Here is a 19,984-nt window from a genome sequence, read left to right as displayed (position 1 = left end):
GCCGGGGAGTGTTGGCTAATCTTCCTGGAGGAGGTTCCTGAGCCAAGCGTGTCCTGCACCACCAACCAGCCCCAGGTCACGTGTGGGGACACCATGGGGGGATCCTTAAAGGCAAACTCTGAGTTTGTTCTGAGAAGGAGGTGCAGGGAGAGGCGAGGACAAAGGCCAGTGACGGACAGCCCCTTGCAGAGCACACAGCCTCGTAGGTGACCCCTCTTGGTTCCCCACGATCTCATTATTCTTCCTCCCAGTTTCCGCAGAAGGAAGCTGCGGCCCGGCAGGCCTGGGCCTTCCCCTCGATCACATAGGCAGCAAGTTTGGGCTTCAACACCCAGCTTTGTGGTGGAGGCTTTCCTCCTTCCTGAGAGAAGGCACCAGTGGTCCCCCAACCTGCCTTGGACTTCCCCACCCTACCCCACAGAACCCCATAGCTGCATGTGGAGGGGACCTAGAGAAGGGACCTTAGTTCACTTACAGATGCAGGTGGCTGGTCCCTCGGCGACCACCACGGTGAACAAAACTCCAGGGATGCTCAAGGGGAAGGCGAGGGAACACGGGAGCTCCTCCCTGCAGGGACCCAGAGCAGATTCCTCTGGTTGTTCCTGGAGGGGCTGGACCGACCTCTCCAGGGGTGAGGCCCCCCCCACACCCCGCATGGGCCCTGACCCCTGTCCTCCTGCTCACAGCCGTGTGCATGTGGGAGATCCTGAGCTTTGGCAAGCAGCCCTTCTTCTGGCTGGAGAACAAGGACGTCATCGGGGTGCTGGAGAAGGGCGACCGGCTGCCCAAGCCCGACCTCTGCCCACCTGTCCTCTACACCCTTATGACCCGCTGCTGGGACTACGACCCCAGTGAGCGGCCCCGCTTCAACGAGCTGGTGTGCAGCCTCAGGTGAGCATGGAGCCGGGGTGGGGGCCGTGGGCACGGGGCCCCGAGGGAGCCGGGCTTCCCTGCAGCAGCACTTAGAGGTTTATAATGTACTTCCCTGAACAGGAGGTGTCCTTGTTCCCACCCTGTGCATGAGAGGATCAGGTTCAGAGCTGGTGACTCTCCCAGGGCAGTGACAGGTGGGGCTGGGACTGGCTCTGGGGCCGCCCCTCTGGCCTACACAGAGCCACGTGTCCAAGTGGAATTAGCTGATCCACCCTGCAGAAGCTCAGAACCTTTGTTCCTCCCAGATTGCAGGGAGTGTGTGTGTGTGTGTGTGTGTGTTTAAAATATGTTCTTATTGATTTTTTAGAGAGAGAGGAAGGGAGAGGGATAGAGAGATGGAAACATCAATGAGAAACATCCATCAGCTGCCTCCTGCACGCCCCCTACTGGGGATGGAGCCCGCAGCCCAGGCCTGTGCTCTGACTGGGAATTGAACCAGGGACCTCTTGGTTCATGGGTTGATGCTCAACCACTGAGCTACACTGGCCAGGCAGGAGAGTCAGTTTTGACTGTGAAGACAGTGACCCAGGGGTCACCTCTCCCTTCTGAATGGAGCGTCAGTGGTCCAAGGGTCTGATCCTTCTCAGATGCCATCATTCCCCAGGGCTGGGGGGTCCCTGGTAAGGGGTGCTACTGGAGTCCATTTTAGAAGGTCCCCTGTTTCCTTGGTGGCCGGCCTGACATTCTCCTCCTCGGGTGATCTGACTTTGGTATCTTTCAAGGCAGACTTTTCCTGTAAGGGGCCAGATGGTAAATATTTGGGGCTTTGTAGGCCGTGCAGTCTCTGCTGGGACTGCTCAGCTCTGCCCTTGCAGCTTAAAGCAGCCGTGGGCAGTATGTGATGAATGCGTGTAGCTGGGTTTCAATGAGACTTTATGTGTGGATGCTGAAATGTGTTTCATATAATTTTCTGGTGACATGAAACATTTTTTCTTTTTCTTTTTTCAATCATTAAAACACTTATAAACTGTTCTTAGTTTGGGGCCGTATGAAAATAGGTGGTGGCCAGACTGGCCTGTGGGTGGTGTTTGCTGACTCCTGCTTTAGGGAATCTAGTTCTTAGTTGATGTGAATAGTGCAACTTCAGATCCTGTAGTTAAGATGCTGGCTTATTTTTAGGGCAAGAATAGCCCCTGGAAACTGCCTTTTGGGAGGCACCCTGGGTGGGACGCTGGGAAGGCCCAGGCCAGGGCACTGGGGATGACTGTAGGGGCAGGGGCGGCAACCAATGGCAAGACCTCAGCTTAAAAGGCCATTCTGATCCTGTCTGTCCCTTTATTGACTCTCCCCATTCATTCTAGACTCATCTCTTGTCCCCTTATAAGAGAGATTTGGGAAACCAAAGGATTCCAGGAGAAAAGTATTTGAAAGATGTAACTTGAGAAAGCAGGCATTCTGGGGTGCTGAGTTGGTGGGGGGCTCTTCATTCATTCTGGGGCTTGCGAACCAGGGGGAACTGTGACGGGGTGCCTCTTCCTGGGCCCTGAAGCACACCCCTCAGGCACTGGGTCAGCCCCCCATCATGGATGGAGCGAGGAGATGACTTTTCTGGTGTGGTCTGAAGGATACCCGAAGACCCCAGTGACCCCAGGATACCTCCCACAAGCCCCAGCTGGCAGTCGGCCATTAGAGATAAGAAAGGATTTAATGAGCATTTCCCAATCTTCTGGAGTAAGAAGGACCCTTTTGAGAATTCCTCCATACAATGTCAGTTACACTTTTAGACTGTTAAAACAATCTGTTGATTGACAAAATGCAGCGAACTGTATGATTAATTTTTTATGACACACAATGTAACACATATAAATCTGAAAACACAATATCAACTATTGTCTATTCAGTAGTGCTGTTAAAATGATTAAAGAAGACAATTTAGGTGGCACAAATTTACAGTTTACTTAATACTCCATGAAGCAGGCAGTCTCCATTCCCAAGGGTCAGAGAATTGCGAAATGGGGCAGAAAACAGGAAGCTTTAACAGGATAAGGAATAAGGAGCGAGGAAGAGAAAAGCAGAAAATGAGTAGGGAACAAGGAAGGAAGTATAGAGCCCAGAGCTGTCTGAGTGTGTGGGGACTGGCTGACTAGCTATGCTGCATTTCTGGTCTCGCAGAGCGCTTAGAGGGACACAAAAGCGATCTGAGTTGTGGTCTGCTGGTGTGGCACCCCAGAGCGACTCTGTCTTGGGCCTAGACATTTACTTCAATCATACATAATACTCGGTCTGCAGACTGTGTGTGAGGTACACACATGAGCATGTGGACCCTGCAACGATCCCAGAATCCTCTGGGGTCTGTGATTCCCAGGTTGGAAACCACTGGATGGGGTGAGAAAGGCAGGAAGCACGCATGTAGCCAAGATGGGAGTGACCCACAGCCCTTTCCCATCAGCACTCACCAGGAATGTGCTGATGGAACATTTCATGGAAAAAGGAAGATGTAGAACCAGGCCTTGGTCCTGACATTGGCTGGGACATCAGAAACCTGCCTAGGGGATCCGTGCCCATAGCAGGCACAGGAGGGCAAGAGGCCCGGGGAGGTAGGCTGGAGACACACTTCCACTGTCCCATTGGGCTGGGACTGTCTCTCCAAGGACTTTTCCCCACCGCGGACCTGTCCCTGCCATCCTCCCAGCCTCAGTGTGGACGCAAGCTCAGGACCCATCTTCCAGCCTGTCTCAGAGGGGCCTCCCCAGCCCACGCTGCAGAGGAGTTGGAAACGGGACCCGGTGTCATCCTCCGGGCCCTCCAGGCTTTGGTGGGGTGCAGACAGGAGCCCCAGGAGCACCTTTGACCTTGTTTCTCTCTCCTATCTGACCTGACCCCTTGGCAGTGACGTTTATCAGATGGAGAAGGACCTTGCTATAGAGCAGGAGAGGAACGCTCGCTACCGACCTCCCAAAATCTTGGAGCCCATAGTCTTCCAGGACCCCCCGCCCAAGGTAAGCCAAGGCCCGGTCTCCTCCGGCCCCTGAATCTCAGCAGAGTTGGGTCCTCATCTGGCCGCTCCTGGCCTGACTATATCACCCCTCTGTCACAGCACAGAGAGGAGGTGCCCCTGCAATTCTCCCAGCCCCTCAACCCAACCGTCCCTCAGCACTGAACTCGGCCCCTGCCCCATCGGTGCCCTGGCAGGTGGGATCTGAGACAGCAAGTTAGCCAAGCCTGCGGGCACCTGGGGCAGGGAGTCACCTGGAAACACTTCCCTTGAGAGGCTCAGCACTTTTATTTCTAGCATTTTTTAGGGACAAATGAGATCCCCGTGAGGGCACATGACTGAGGGGTGTCCCTGGGCCCCATAGGTGCAGCCTTCATGTCCATACCCTCCGTGATATCTGCGGGCGCAGGAGCCAGTGCCCCGCCGCCACACCATTGGGTGAAGGACGGTGCCTGTGTTAGGCAGCTCGGGCAGCCATAACAGAACTCCGTAGGCCAGGTGGCTTAAACAGCAGGCATGTGTGGAGGCTGGGAAGTCCAAGATCCAGGTGCCGGCAGATCCAGTGTCTGTTGAGGAGTCTTCCTGACTTGCAGACAGCCAACTTCTCGCTGGGTCCTCACAGGGCAGACAGAGCGAGAGCGCTGGTGTCTCTTCTTAGTAGTATAAGGACACGAATCCCACCCCAGGGCCCTACCTCATGACCTCTTCTAGCCCTTTCTTCCCAAAGACCCTGTCTTCAAATACTATCACACTGGGGGTGGGAGGTGGGAGGGGGAGAGTAGGGCTGCAACATAGGGATTTGGTGGGGACACCAATGTTCGTCCATAGCAGAGCCCGTTGCCTGGTGTGCCTTTCCCCTTTCCTGAGTCAGGGCTCAGCTCAGTTTCTATCTCCTCCACGAAGCTGCTGTGAGTGCCTGAGCCCCCGTGGCCTCCTACCTCTGATGTCTGTGGCCTCCACTGCTGTTCAGGAGGTGCTCCCTCACCCAGAGAAGCTACACGCACAGAGACCAGTAACCCCTCCAGTTAGCGGTGCCCCCAGGAGGACAGAGAGGCTGGCCTCTCTGTACCCGCCCACTCAGCATGCAATGGGCGCTCCATAAGTGAGAACGTTGTCCCTCATCCTTTTCATTCCGAACAAGCCCGACCTGTCTCTGACCGACGCTCCCCTTAGTGAGTGGTGCTCCCCCAGGGAGAGACGGGGACTGACTTCTCTCTGCGTTCTCTCTCCAGCCCAGCCGGCCCAAGTACAGACCCCCTCCACAGACCAACCTGCTGGCACCCAACCTGCAATTCCAGGTAAACATGACCAGAGGCCCGGGAAAGCTCGGGGCCATGTCTCATCTTGGTCCTTCCTGAAAGTCTATGCACGTGCTTTTGAGGAGCAGTAACCAACTGCTCAGGTAACGGAGGAGGCCAGCTTCGGTACCAGAAAGGAATAGCACTCAGAGATCAAAGGAATCAAAATGCAATTCCACCAGGCTGTCCTCAGCCAAGCCGTGCCTGAAGCCCAGGGCACCTGTCCACAGTGTTTGCTGCTGCTGCATGTCCTGCCTACAGCTATTCTTCATGCCCGAAGCCTCCCTGCCCTCCTACCCTGAGCAGAGCCTTCTGAGAAGGAGTCTCAGGCAGTTGGGGGCCGTTGATGTTCCCCCGAAAATAGAGTTGCTCCCTGGGGCTCCCCGTAGAGGTCCTGGCCAGAACCAAGGTGGCCATTGAAGAGAGAGAAGGGTTCCTTCCTGGCTTCCCTCCCACTTCTGTCATGACGAACCACGGAAGCTTCCCAAGCTGCAGGTCCCCGTCTCAGTGTCTCTGTCCTGTGTGTGTCTCTCTCGCATCTCGGTCACAGGAGCCGGGCTCCTCTCTTTTCTCACATCCCTCAGCTCAGTCACTGCCTAGTGCCAGAGCAAGCCCAACCGAGAGCCAACAGAAATCCTGTTCATTTGAAGAAAATTCTCGATGCAAAAGATAGAAGCAATGTCGCTAAAAAGAAAGTTACCTGTAGTGATGTTTAAAGTAGTGATTAAATACACACCGGTGGGCTAATTCCGTGTCAGTATGTCACGTGACTATGAAATATAGCTCTTCTCTCAAGAGCCCTGAAGGAGGAGACATGTGCTCCATCGGTCAGTAGCACGTGTGGACCCATCGCGTGCAGAGCCTGACGGAGGGCTGTGAGATAAATGGGAGTCCCCGTGCCAGTGCTGACTCCCAGCAAAGAGCCGTGTCTGTCGCTCCGCCGTGTCTTCCAAACGGGGCCGAGGAATCGCCCATGTCACACTTTTTATGAGCTCCCGGAGAGCAGGCCCCGCCTCTCCCATGGTGCTCACGCGTCGTTTCTTTGTGCCGAGTGTGTAGCCGCTAATTGTCTCCCCTCTTGCCTTGTCCTTGTGCCCGTGCTTCTCTGCTTCTCCTGAATAGGTCCCCGAGGGTCTGTGTGCCAGCTCACCCACGCTCACCAGCCCTATGGAGTACCCATCTCCCGTAAACTCGCTGCACACCCCACCTCTCCACCGGCACAATGTCTTCAAGCGCCACAGCATGCGGGTAAGAGGGCTCTGCATGCTGGGTCCCAGCCCGGACGGAGGAGGCTGATGGAGGGGAGGTGCCTGGGACACCGGGAACCCCACAACCTCAGCTCAGGAAGTGCCCTCCATGCTTCCATGCACCGGTCAGGACACCAAAGGAGGGGCTCGGTGACTCTCTCTCTCTCTCTCTGTTGCAAACACATGGGAGGCGGGGGCCAGACCAGGCTCTGCCCCGAGGACACCAGCTGGACCTGGACCTGCCCCGTCCATACTCTGGGGCTGTGGCAAATGATGCAAAAGCTCCCCGCCCCCTCCTGAGCCCTGGGTGTAGTGAGGAGTCTTGTGGGTAGAGGACAACCAAGCCCGTTGGTGCCAAAGGATAAGAGGTCCTGGAGGTTCTGTTCTGCTCGGCCCTTCCTGCCTGGTGGCCTTGGTTGTCAGTCTCTCTTCAGGCAAAGGAAAGGCTTCCTTGTGGCTTCCATTCCTGTTGCTTTTGCAAAAGATGCTGGTGTTTGGGAAGGAGCTTGGGGGCTGGTGAGGGGCTACGACCCCCGCTCCAGTCACCTCTTTGTTGTAACTGCCACCATGAGGCCCTGAGTACGTCATGGGTTAGCGCCCGATTGTCAAGGCTTGTCCAAAAATAAATAAATAAAGGCACCTTCGCTTGCCCACTTGTCACTCATCACCACCCATTTCTCCTTCAATAGGAATAGCCCCAGTGGTTGCCATACACAGTTAATATATTTTACTAAACTGGGTCCTGCTCTGTGACCAAACAGATCGAAGCCCTTATTATTTTAGCTCTAACTCTGTTTATATATGCATGACATTTCACGTTCAGTAGACGTGACTCTAAATTTTTTTTTAGAAAAACTACATGATTGTTCCAATCAATTTAGAAAATGTAGGAAAGTACGTATGTCGATATGTTCTGTGCCATTATTTTTACTTTAGTAAAATTTTTTCATATGAGTAATATAACTTAGAACGCCAGGCATCACGATCTATTGTGGAATACATTTCCCCATTTATAATTTAAACAATTTGTATCTTAGCACATACTTAACGATAATAAAACTGCGTTCTGCGGTGTGCTCTATAATTTAAGCAGTGTTCAGTTCCTCCACCCTCCTGCCCTCGACTCTTTATTCGTAATTAATTGAGTTTTAGTGAGTTCTGCTTTGCAATGTGACCTTTTAGAAAGAAGCTGTTCTGCGCGCGTGAGGGGCGGCATTGCCTTTGTCCTGCTTCCCCATGAGGGCTTTGTTCACTTCCATAAAGACAGGCTGTGCAGCAGGAAAAAAAGACCTTTTGTGTCAGGGGTTTAGAAGGACTCTCCATAAGGAAAGTCTGCCTAAAAGAACATAATGAACGTCTCTTAAAATAAACCAAAAGAGGTTAAAAATATAAACTCCATTTTATGGGTTACAACGGAAACACGGATAAAGCCTCATCCTGGTAGATTGCTGAAAAGGTATAATCGGCTCCCTGCAAAGCATTTGCAAGCATTTAACAGACATCGGAGATGGTTTTCGCATAAAAAACAGTTTTTCTACTATTGCCCGGCTTATCTGGGAATCTGTGGGATGCCACACCAGAATGGCAGCAATCTCTCGGTTGAAGTTTAAAATAACAATACAGTTCAATAAACCATAACCTGTGCAGGAATGCTTTGCAGGCTGCCCTAGGTGCTGAAGGGAGGTCCCGGCGGTTCTGCCTTCAGTGAGCTGACAGTTGGCCTGAAGAAACAGGCCAGGTGCGCACCTACCTGTACTGCCAGCCAGAGAGCTGTGAGTGGCACACAGAGACACAGCAAAAGGTGCAGTGAGAGTTCAGAGAGGAGAACGGCTCTGTGAAGCTTCTCTGTGTTGCTGGGCCTGGAAGGGTGGGTAAGATTTGGACAGGAAGAAACTGGGATGAGGGGGCATGAGAGAGGCAGAGGTATCAGTAGGAGCCAAGACTGAGAGATGGTATACCATAGGGGAAGTGCAGGAGCTGTTTGGCGAGACTGGAGGAAGAATGCATGTAGGGGTAGAAATAAGGGTGGTGGTGGGGGGGCAAATTCTGGAATGTTCACAGCCTGTGGAGACATTTTAAAACACCACAAGGACCTGATTCCTTTTAAGAGTGACCAACAATGTATGTATTTAGTGCCTGAAAAGAATCTCTGAGGTACATTTCAGACAAGTAAGCCCTAAAGAGATTCAATTTTTAAAAAAATCTCATTTTCTCCTTGAATTTGATTATGAAATGGGAAGACATAGGAACAAATCTTGGAATGTCTCTTAAAATGTTTTGTAAGACACCAATCAGGCCGCGGCATGTGAGACATTAGAGTGGTAGGCGCTTTCTTATAGATTACAGGGTGTTTACTTGACTCTGCTAACTCCTACCAGTATTATCTCTAGGGACAAATTCCATCCTCAGTCCTCACATTTTTCTTATACCTGGGGGTTCCTAACTATATTCAAATGTTTGACACTTGTCTCCCTGCTTGTCGCTCTTTGTCAGTAGCCTGGGTAACCATACATTGTGTTTGCAGGTGTTAACATTTAACTGGGAATATTTATAACCTTAAAATTCTCTCCTTTGGAGCAGTGTCCTCTGAGAAATAAATCTTATTTATTTTTATTAATTCTATGATTATAAAATGCTCTTATGTTCTGAAATTTGTTTTCTTAAAGTCTAACCCAGTAGCTCTCAATTGAGGCTGATTTTGCCACAGTTGGTGATTCCTGGGGGCATTTTTGTTACAACTGGGGAGGTGCTACAGGGTAGAGTTGTGGCTAGGCATCCTACAACATACCGGAAGTCCTCCCCTAGTAAAGAACTATCTGGGCCCAAATGTCAATAGTGCTGAAGTTGGGAAAAATGGTCTAGCTATTGTTACTTAGCATTATACCATTGCTGCCCTCCCAGCACCCACCCCTATGCCTGCCACATAGAAGTTTCTTAATAAATAGTTGTTGAATAGAAAAATGAACAGAGACTATTTTACCAAGAAATCAAAGTTGTGGGAAGAAATATTGTTAGAAATTGAGAGCAGTAATTGGAGCTGAATGAGCACAGGAAAAACGTTCCAATATAACTAACTGTCTTGTTATATTCAAGTGTGTTTTAGAGAGTTCAGTGAGGAAAATATTTTTAGAGATTTGGCAGAGATTATGGCTTGCTTAAGTAGATAGAGAATGATTTTTAGCATTTTATGCAAGTGACTTGTATGTAAACTGGGCCCTTCAAAGGAAAGGAGCTGAGGGGCCTGCTGGCCTGGATGTCGTAGGCAGGTCCTGCCCCTGGCACAGCCATCCTGGGCTTGATGCAATAGCACTCAGGAGTCCAGGTGCAAGGCGTGCAGCAGACAATAAGTAACACCTAAATACTTTGAAGGGACTGGGCAGATGATTATATAAATGAACCCTGGGGAAGATTGAGAGTAAAGCAAGTAAAAAGAAAACACGCAACACCTTCTTTTTGGGAAAATAGGTAAAACTATGAACAGGTCCGAAGTCTCCTAAACGAGTTAAAACAAGGGTTGGATTAATGCAGCTAGGAGGTATGGATTGCATATCTCTACATTTCTGTTTCTTTAAATTTTGTTCTTCATGTTATCTCTTAGCTTATGCATTTCTTTAACCGTTGGTTAAACAATCCAAACTATTATCTTGATAAAAAGTATGTTTTTACAAAAAGACTTGATCAATGGGTGCCTGGTCAGGAGCTCCTTCCCTCAGGCCCCGCCCCACGGTGGGGCTAAAGGCAGCCCAGCGCTCCTGGGAGCTTCCGGACCTGCCTCAGGGGTGCGTGGGTGGAGGGAAGTGCCCAGGGCTTTCCAGGGGGCTGGCTTTCACTTCTAAATTGACTAAGTGACAGCGACCCTGAAAAACACCAGCTGAGAAGAATAACACGAGGGCAGTAATTCGAAAATAAAATTGCCTTCACAGATCATGTAATCATTTGAATACAATGCACGTTAATGCGTGTTCCGGGTTTGGCATTCCATTGCAACACAGGCATGTGTGTGGCTGGGACTGACTGTGACCCAATAATAACTGCCTGCCTATATGGCTGTGAATTTAAAAGCAACCTTACCAAAAAAAGAGCAGTGGTGAGGCCAAGTCTGTGGCTGCACAAGGTTCATCAGAGGACTGTCCCTCCTCTGGGTCTGGGTACTAGGCTCATTGTGTCCTCTCCTCTCCAGGAGGAGGACTTCATCCGCCCCAGCAGCCGAGAAGAGGCCCAGCAGCTGTGGGAGGCCGAGCGGGCCAAGATGCGGCAGATCCTGGACAAGCAGCAGAAGCAGATGGTGGAAGATTACCAGTGGCTGCGGCGGGAGGAGAAGTCCTTGGTGAGCAGCCGCCGGGCCGTGGGGGGTGGGGGGGGCAGTGCTGCTGGAGACAGTGTGGGAACAGCGCTTGCATGGGAGAGGCGTCCACGCCATCATGTCCTTTTGTGTCTCCTCTGCCGCCCCAGCTGACCCGAGTGAGTGCCCCCCTGCACCCCCGGGGTTTCTAGTTCTGGAATTCTAAGTGTTTTGCTTTGGTTTCTTCCTCTGCAGGACCCCATGGTTCACATGAACGACAAGTCCCCGTTGGTAAGTCACCGGGAGAGGCCTCTGCTTAAGAGTGAAGGCCTGGGAGGTGCTCATGGGCAGCAGGGTCCCAGCTCCAGGCCCGGGGCCCGCTCATCGCTTCCCTTCTGCCTCTCGCCTTGGGAGCGAGTCTCTTCTCCCTCCTCTGACCTCCACAAGGACCCCTTCCTGAACTCTCACTGGATCTACATCCACAGCCCCCCAGCCTCTTAGGAAGGAGGGACACTTTTGGTCAGGAGCTCCGCGGAGCCTGCCTCGCCCATGGCTATGATCTCTAAACCTCTAAATCAGTGGTTCTCAACCTTCCTAATGCTGCGACCCTTTCATACAGTTCCTCATGTTGTGGTGACCCCCAACCATAAAATTATTTTCGTTGCTACTTCATAACTGTAATGTTGCTACTGTGATGAATCGTCATGTAAATATCTGATACGCAGGATGGATTTTCATTGTTCACGACCCACAGGTTGAAAACCGCTGCTCTAAATACAGCGGAGGGGGGCGGAGAACAGGTCAAGGCGGGAAGTGGGTGGTCCCCAGAGCCATGTTAGTGATGTGTTCGCTCTCCTTCCTTCCAGACCCCAGAGAAGGAGGCCGGCTACAGTGAGTATTGGTGCCCTTCCTCTTGGTGGGAGTTCCCACTTGACATCTCGTGTTGAGCCGCCGTCCGCTCGTTGCCCCGTAGAGAGCAGCGGAGTGTACTTGCAGTTTTAAGAAATGTCTGCCTTGCTTTTACTCAGAGTGGCAGAGAGGTTGGGTCTTAGAGTTGATATCCACCCTCCCATTCCGTCTGTCACCCATGTCCCCCCGGCCCAGTGGGTCTCTCTCTGACCCTGGGTCCTTCGTCCTCTTTCCAGTTCATCTCCTCACAGTTATTTGGAGGAGGCGATGGTTCTCTCTTCCTGCCCTCAGTCATTCTGTAGGAGGCTCCTCGTTAGGAAAATAAGGCAGTTCCACTGGCTCTCTCCGAAGATGCTCATCTTCCCTGGGCCTGCGGGATGAAAGGGAGGACAAGGGTGGCCGAGCCCTCGGGTCTCCCCAAAGGCCTCTGCTGAAGTGGGGGCGGGGGGAGGAGCCAGCAGCAGGACAGGCTCATCTTCATCATCCTAGACGGGTGGGGCTGATGGTGGTGAGGACGACAGTGACAGTTACGACGATGACAACAGTCACAGAGAACTACATACCATCCAAACAGACCAGAGTCGCTGACAGATGTCAACTTGTTTCATCTCACAGCACCGCTGAGATAAGACAAGTTATTATTACGCCCGTTGTACAAAGGCCACGAAACCAAGGCACAGGCAGGTTAAGGAACTTACCAAAGTCACACACCTAGTGATTAGCACAGCTCAGACGTGAGCCCGGGCAGTCTGGCTCCAAGAACCCTTCTGAGCAACCCCCTTATTTGACAGATGAAAATTAAGGCCCAGAGAGTGTAAGTGAGCCGCCCCGGGTCACACAGCCAGGTCTCGTGACTTCCGCTCGGCGGCTGGCTCTCCCAGCAGCTCCGCAGGGCTCGGCGTGTCTTTGCTTCTCACCACGGGGCATGAAGAGTGTGGCTCTTCTGCTGTTTCACTTCCCTGACTCCACAAATGCTCAAAGCGGAGCACCGGGGAATTCGCACACACCTACCCCGTTAGCTGCTGTGGCACCAGGCGGGGGACTCCGCAGCCACCTGCTGCCTTCACGGAGCGAAGCTTGTTCCTCGTGGTTGTCGAGGCCAGAGTGTGTGCTGTTCTCAGGGCCGCCGCACAGGCTCGCAGGGGCTGGCGCACCCTCACAGTCACGCCATCTCTGCTGCGACGTGGCTTTTTCTCTCTGTAAGTGGACAACTGTACTTGTCCCGGACTCCAGGAGGGCCATCCTCTGGAACTAGAGTTTCATTTCTCCAGATCCCCTGGTGGTAGAGGAGAGGGGAATGGCTTGGCTCTCCGCAGGTACAAAGGGAAGGGCTGGGGTGCTGAGAACTCTCCCTCCTTTTGCAGCGGAGTTCACGGGCCCCCCACAGAAGCCACCGAGGCTGGGTGCACAGGTATGTGTTGGCTCTGTCAACGCTGGTAATGACTTTGAATCAGGGCTCCCCAAGACTTAAGATGGCAAAGATTTCAGAGGCCCCCGGAAATACTCTAGTCCAGTGTCCTCCTGATCTAGCTGAGGCCCAGGGAGGGGAAGCGCCTTGAAGAAGCAAGGGCAAGACCACTCTCCTGTCTCCCATGTCTCCTCCGCAACCTGAAGGACAGCTCATGGGTCCTGCCCCTTCCTCCCTGGTCCACGCCCCCTTGGCGTTCAGCACCCGCACTGTTCTTGCAGCAGTCTGGGCTGGGCGCTGCCTTTCCTCACTCGGGAGCAGTGGTTCTCAGCCGTGTCTGTCCATTAGAATCACCGAGGGGCTTTTGAACCCACCTACCTGCCCGCCCCACCGGCCTCCATGCCAGGTGATGCTCAGTTGGCCTGGTGCGGAGCTGGCCACCAGGATTCTGTAAGGCTCCCGGCCGAGTCTAATGTGAGAACCACTGCCTGGAAGCAGAAGGGAGGGGTGCTCCCCCAGGACAGGGCGCTGCTATTTGGGGGAAGAGTCTTCTCAAACCGGGTGGGTGGCTGAGCCGGCACCTCGAGTGCCCGCCCAGGAATGAACGGTAGCGTCCCCCTGACTCGAGACACCCCCACAGTCCATCCAGCCCACAGCCAACCTGGATCGGACCGACGACATGGTGTACGACAATGTCATGGATCTGGTGCAGGCTGTGCTGGACCTCAAGAATAAGCTCTGCCAGCTGCCCCCCGAGGCCTACGTGATGGTGGTGAAGGTGAGCGCCAGGGGCAGAACCGGGACCAGGGCCTTGGAGGCTGCTCATCCCAGCCCTGGTGGGGTGTGGGGGAGGGCGAGGGCGGAGCTCAAGGTGGTCAGAGCCCACTTAGTCCCAGGAAGCCTGAGAAGGCAGCTGCCGATCAGGAGTGCTCTCCCAAGGGAAGCAAGGTGTTCTCAACAAACAGAACGCCCTGCCCTTTCTCTCCCAGAACGTGGGCCTGACCCTGCGGAAGCTGATCGGGAGCGTGGACAGTATCCTGCCTTCCTTGCCGGCGTCGTCACGGACGGAGGTGAGTGTCCTTGTCTCGGACAGTGCCTCCGGCTCCCCTTCGCCTCCCCCTGCCCCAGCTGTGGTTCACACTGGGGGGCGCACAGGCCACCTGGGCAGCCTCACTTCTGCCTGCCGAGCCTGCAGCCGGGGCCCTGCACAGCGTCTCTGAGTGGGCACCCGGGGCCCTGGCCGGCTTCCTAGGGCCGGTTTCCCAGGTTAGGTCTCAGGTAGCTGCAGTGACATCTTAAAGTGTGAGGACACGAAGGAGGACACACCTTCCCTTTTGCCCTTCCTGCGGTCCTTGATCTAGTCCCCTCCCTACTAGAGTGAAGGTGAGCGTGTTATGGAAATAGCAGTGAAGGGTGCTTTTGTTGGCCATTGAATCTAATTTTCTCTATTTAAGTGAGAAACAATCATGGAAAACTGACATAGGAGGCTTGGTTCTCTGCGTGGAGATGGGGCCTGTGTGGGCAGAATAATGGCTCCTCAAATCGCTCCCCTGTCCTGGTCCCCCAGAGCCCCGGGACTCGGTTTCCTTCCATGGCAAAGGGACTTCGCAGATGAGATAAGTTAAGGACCTTGAGGTGGGGGCGATTGCACTGATTACAACGTAGTCACAGGGTCCGTTTATGAGGGAGGCGGGCGCAGAGTTTCTTGTGAGAGCCAGGGAAGGAGGGGTGACGACAGAAGCAGAGGTGGAAGTGATTTCAAATTTGGCTGGAAGGAGGCACAGGCCAAGCGGGACAGGCAGGGGCAGAGTCTCCCCGGAGCCTGCAGGAGCGCGGCCCGCGGCCCGGGCACCTCGGCTTTAGCCCCGTAGGACCTGGTCCAGACTCCCGCCTCCGGAACGGTGGAGGATAGTCTAGTCTGTGTTGCTTTAAGCCACCAGGGTTGCGGTACTCCATCACCGCAGCCATAGGAAGCGCAGTCAGTGCTCTGACATGTGTCTGCCTGGAAACCAGATGTAGACCCTGAGGAAGCCCACGGCCCCTGCTGGGCTGCGGTTTGATGTGGCCTCTCCCTGTGGTCAGTGACGTGGCACAGGTGACCACCGGAGCCCCCAGTCTGTGCTGCTCAAGACAGCACGGTGGGGGCGGGGGGTTCCCAGCCTCCCTCTGGGTGGCAGCAGCAACCCACAGAGGAGTGGGCCAGGCTGTGCAGTCTGACAGGAGAGCATCTTGCCCTGGGCATGATGACCCAGTCACTCATCTCACCCGATAAACACTTGAGTGCCGAGCTTGTGCTCAGAACTGTGCTAAGCACCGGGCACTTGTCCGTAAACAAATGCTACAGCTCCATCCACAGGCCCAGAGCTCTTGATTTGATGACAGGCAGCTCACAAATGGATGAATGCACTTGACCTCAACCATCGGCTCGAACGTTGGGCCAGCACAAGAGGATGCTGTGATAAGAGGAGGGCCTGTGGGGTTGGATCAGACGGGGCTGGCATGGGGTGGGCTGGGGTCTAGGGTGTCTACAATGTCAGTCCTTGGCGACTGGCTCCGGCCGTACAGGGCCTTGCTCGGCCCCAGCCTGGGTCTGACTTGGTTGAGCAGCCTCCACCGTCCTGGTCCCAGTTCTGCCCCTGGCACTCACCTTCACCACCATCACGTAGGCCTTGGGGGGGCAGCTGGCAACACCCAGGTGCACACGTGCGTGGCTTAGGCTCCCAGCCTCTCCTGTGCAATCCTCCCACAGATTGAAGGGACCCAGAAACTGCTCAACAAGGACCTGGCGGAGCTCATCAATAAGATGCGACTGGCCCAGCAAAACGCCGTGACCTCCCTGAGTGAGGAGTGCAAGCGGCAGATGCTCACGGCCTCCCACACCCTGGCCGTGGACGCCAAGAACCTGCTCGATGCCGTGGACCAGGCCAAGATTCTGGCCAACCTGGCTCACCCGCCTGCAGAGTGACGGAGGGTGGGCCGCCCGCCTGCGTCTTCGCCCCGCCTGTCGTGTACCTCCCTTGCCCCCGGCCCTGCCCTGCCTTCGGCCACATGGGTCTTCTCAGGGGGAAGGCTGAGAGGAGTCCTTCCCTTGCCACTTTGCACGACCCCCTCTCCCCACCCGACACCCAGACTGTGCTGCTCAGGCTGCAGCTGGACAGAGGGGACTCAGGGCTGTAGAAGCCAGGGGGTGACCACGAGGGCTCAGAGGGAGCACAGCTGCCACTGGCCACTCCCTTCTCCTACCTGCCGGGCCTGCTGGGGGTCCCACGGATGCCCCTAGTGGCCATGATGGCTTTATGCATGGACATAGCAGGCCATGTGGGAAACCAAGCTATTCCTGCTTCCTCTTCTGCCCACGGAAGTCCCCCCCCGATGCAGAGGGGCCCGAGAGGGGCTTTCTTTGGCCGAGTGGATGGTCGGTGAGATGAGGGATGGACCTGGCTTTCTTGTACAGTGTATATTGGAATTTATTTAATGTGAGTCTGGTCTGGACGGACAGCCATGCACCCCCGGAGGGGGGGCCTGGGACACAGTCCAGCAACAAGCTAGTGGGAGGCTGGGCACAGGACGCTGTGTGGCCAACACGCCAAGTGTCGAGGAGAAGGGGAGTGGAGCCAAACAGGACTCGGACCACAATCCACTCTCTTCCTCACGCCCACTTTTCTCTTTCTTTCCTTATTTTGCCTCCTCCTCCTTCCTTCCTCTTTTCTTATTCCTCCCTCTCTTTCCTCTTCCTCACCAGCTTCCTCCCGTCTCCTCCCTCGTGTTTGTGCAGAACACCCTTTACGTTCTTTCTATTTGACTTGTGGATGAATTAAACTGTACTATTTGCTTTGTGGTTTGATTGCTTTGTTGGTTTGACCTGCTCTCAGTGGGGAAACACAGACCTCAAACCACAGCCCTCCCTCGAAGACATGGATTGTGCTCAGTTGGGCAGAGATCAAGGGCTGATGCCTGGGCTCAACCGAGGGGCGCCCGGTGACACCCAGGCAGGGGGTCAGACATGAGCCCCAGCCCCTGACCAAAGGGACATTTCCCAGGGGGGACCCAGGGCAGCCCCCACACAGGCACGTGAGGAATGGCACTCTCGCAGCAGGCATCCCCACAACCAGGGCTCTGGGGGAGGTTCTGGGGGTCCTGGGGATGCTGACACGGGGTCCCACAGATGCTGACATGGGGTCCCACAGCTCAATGAACAGGGGCTTTCATTTTATTTGATCGCTTTATTCACATGCAAGATGGATGGGAGACAGACTAACGTAAGGGAACATCACGGCACCAGGAGATCCAGGCTGGGGAGAGCCAGGAGGGAGGGGAGGCGGGGCTGTGTGCATTGAAGCGGGGGGAGGGGGGATGTCAGAAATCAGAATGGGCCACCGAGTGGGGGTCTTGGGAGAGAACTGAGGGGCAGAGGCTGGGCCCGAGGTGTCTTGGGTTCCCACGTGGTCTGTCAGGGGAAGGCGAGGGGGGACTTTGGAAGGAGAGGACCCCAAAGGCCGAAGGGAAAGTGGAGGCTCCCTCTGCTCGGCTCTCCGCCTGGGGTCCCCACACCGACCCAAGAACCCAGTGCCCACATCTTTTGGCTGCTGGGGAAGTGGGTCTGGATGGGGCAGAGGTGGGGCCTGACCGCTGCAGCCAGGGCCATGGACTGCTGGATTCCAAGTTCGAGAACAGACAGCACAGGGCAGCTCAGAGCCGGTCAGACACACCGTGGGGCTTTGGGAAGGACGGGGAGGGCATGCTAGGCAGGGAAGGGGTCCTGGTCCTGCGTGTTTGCATTTACACAGCAGTCTCGGGTTCGAAGTAACCCACTCACTCCCCTCAGCCCCTTCTCAGTGCTGACCAACCACCGCTTGCCTGTGGATGGAGGGAGGGAGCGAGCTGTAGGCTTGATGTGGCTGGAAAGTGGCTCGGGATGGCCTTGTGGTTTGTCCACTCGAGTTGAAAGGCAGATGGTGCCCCTGTACACAGGGACTCTCAACCTCCTGGGGCAGCTGGTGCTGAGCCGGTTTTGGGGGGATGGGGTGGAGGGGAAGGCTAAAGGCGAGGGCATGTCTCAGGGCTCACCGGAGCTGGGTGGGCTGGCCCAGTACCCGCATCCAACCATGCACCCTCCTCCCTCTGCAGAGGGTCGCCCTGCATTTCCACTCCCCTGCCCTGCCTCCCTCCTCCCTTCCGGAAAGCCTTCGCCTCTACTGTCAGATCTGCGGTCTCAGACTCTGAACCCCTTTTCTCTACCTGGTTCAGACACCCCAACCCACCTTCCCAACCGCCAGCCACTCTCCCCACACTGGAACCAACCTCAGCCCGGCTGCCCTGACACTTCAGGCTCATTGCAGAATCCAAAACGCTGCTCACAGCCCGTGTGCCCCCCGTGGCACCTTCTCCCCCTCTTCCCAATGACGCCTCCTTTGAGGTCTGTGTTCTGTTCCTCTCACCTGGCCCCACCCCCACCCCTGCCATCGGCTCCCCCTGCTCGGCCCTCCTGACACTCAGTGTCTGTAGAGCTCCTTCGGGGACTCTCCTGCGCTTCACATGGTCAGCACCTCGGCATCACCTTCTGCAGAGCAGCCGCCTCCATTCCTGCCCCTCCGCATCCCAACGGGGCTCTGGGCCCAGGAGCTTCTCAGCACAGAGTGCATCTGCCAGGTGAGTGGGGCCAGGAAGTCTTCGATGGTGGGGCCAGCGTCGGGACGCCACGGAGAGGCACCGGCAGTCACGGGGTGTGGACCCCAAAGGCGGACTCTAGAGGCAGCAGCAAAACACGGCAGCAGGGCCACCTTCGGGCGGAAGCCAGGGATGTGAAGTCAGATCATTCCAGCCAGGAGCGGGGGGAGAAAGAGTCCCACGGTCCCCAGGATGCAGACGATGACGAACAGCCAGAGGAAGATCCTGTCAATGACCATGGCCACGTACTTCCAGTCTTCCTTCACCTGCGGGGGAGGGGGGGGGGCACTCACTGACAGGCCCCGGCCTTGGAAAGGGGTGGGTCTCTCTCAGGCCCAGCCCCTGTAAGAAACGGCACCGGGGCCAGGGGGCCCTCACTGAGACCTTGAAAAGCTAAAATGGGGGCGAGTGTGGAGTAGGGTTGTCTCAAGACTCAAGCAATATTTCCCTAAGTGATTCCCGCCCTGTCCTGCCCTTGACATAACCCAGAGCTCTCCCTAGGCTCCCAAGGCCCAGGTGAGAGAGGCTGGAGGGGACAAGCAGGTTCTGGGCCCACCCAGGGGCTGACAGTGGTTTAAACACACCACCCGGTACTTACAAATAGGGAAGACTCGCTGCCCTAATTTGCTCCCGCGGCCCCCACTCACCCACCCACTCCAGGAGGTGGAGAGGGGGAGGGGAGGGGAGGTGCTGCCCAGGGAAGGTTGAGAGAGTAGGGGGGTGGGGGAGTGGGGGGGCTTTGTGGAATTTGGGCTCACAGCGCAGGTGAGTGGGTCTGAACTCCTAGCTGCTCCCAGATGAGATCATGATGAGTGTTTCTTATCGACTCCACAAGGCCACCCAATGATAGCCTCCCGGCCTTTCACCCTTCCCTGGGTTGTTAAGAATTGTGTGATCCTGGGCAGTGGCCGGCTCACCGATAATGCCGGACATGGCAGAGGCCAGGGAGGGGAGCCCACCTGGTGAACAGTGAAGCTTACAAAATACCCAGGGCCCGCAAACGAGGAGGAGGAGGAGGGAGACATCGGGACAAAGGAGGAAGGCAGCAGCCTGATGTATGGTCTCTCTGGATAGTACTCCCTCTGCCCTCCCCCCCACCCCCACGGGTAATGGTGAGAAATGGCGGAGTGGCGTGAGAAGCTCTGCACCTGCGATCCCTCCCTCCATCTCGCTGTCTCCCAGTCAGGCTTGGTCTGCCGCCTGCCAATTCATGTCTTAAGAGCTGCCAACTAGACATTCTCTACTCCCGAGCCATGACTGCGGGAGGAGGTCCTCTCATGAAGGAGACTGGTTGCCCACGCTACG

At 55.2% G+C, this 19,984-nt stretch overlaps 2 protein-coding genes across 15 annotated transcripts in view; one reads left to right on the top strand and one right to left on the bottom strand.

Annotated features, from left to right (window-relative positions):
• PTK2B (protein tyrosine kinase 2 beta) overlaps window positions 1-16,846 on the top strand; it is a 119,396-nt gene extending 102,550 nt beyond the window's left edge. For 7 of the 14 annotated variants that reach the window (XM_023756106.1, XM_023756116.1, XM_023756102.1 and 4 more), the window contains 12 exons: window positions 687-891; window positions 3,764-3,872; window positions 5,101-5,166; window positions 6,289-6,414; window positions 10,594-10,740; window positions 10,951-10,986; window positions 11,562-11,586; window positions 12,969-13,015; window positions 13,361-13,486; window positions 13,653-13,790; window positions 14,002-14,082; window positions 15,762-16,846. In XM_023756106.1, the coding sequence (XP_023611874.1) occupies window positions 687-891; window positions 3,764-3,872; window positions 5,101-5,166; window positions 6,289-6,414; window positions 10,594-10,740; window positions 10,951-10,986; window positions 11,562-11,586; window positions 12,969-13,015; window positions 13,361-13,486; window positions 13,653-13,790; window positions 14,002-14,082; window positions 15,762-15,977 (1,322 nt within the window). In that variant the 3' untranslated portion in view covers window positions 15,978-16,846. The other 7 variants (XM_023756111.1, XM_006081949.3, XM_023756122.1 and 4 more) reach the window with 7 other exon arrangements.
• A 1,697-nt stretch (window positions 16,847-18,543) lies between these two features.
• The window catches only part of CHRNA2 (cholinergic receptor nicotinic alpha 2 subunit), a 14,258-nt gene continuing 12,817 nt past the window's right edge, over window positions 18,544-19,984 (bottom strand). The window contains exons 8-9 of the mRNA XM_023753113.1: window positions 18,862-18,945; window positions 18,544-18,792 (exon numbers count right to left, since the gene is read on the bottom strand). Of these exons, the coding sequence (XP_023608881.1) occupies window positions 18,544-18,792; window positions 18,862-18,945 (333 nt within the window). The remainder of the gene's footprint in view (window positions 18,793-18,861; window positions 18,946-19,984) is intronic.

The sequence above is a fragment of the Myotis lucifugus genome, unplaced genomic scaffold, assembly GCF_000147115.1.
Source record: "Myotis lucifugus unplaced genomic scaffold, Myoluc2.0 scaffold_1, whole genome shotgun sequence".
In the NCBI taxonomy this organism is placed as follows: Eukaryota; Metazoa; Chordata; class Mammalia; order Chiroptera; family Vespertilionidae; genus Myotis; species Myotis lucifugus.
The sequence above is the reverse complement of the archived record's forward strand: the minus strand, read 5'-3'. Positions and strand labels throughout refer to the sequence as shown.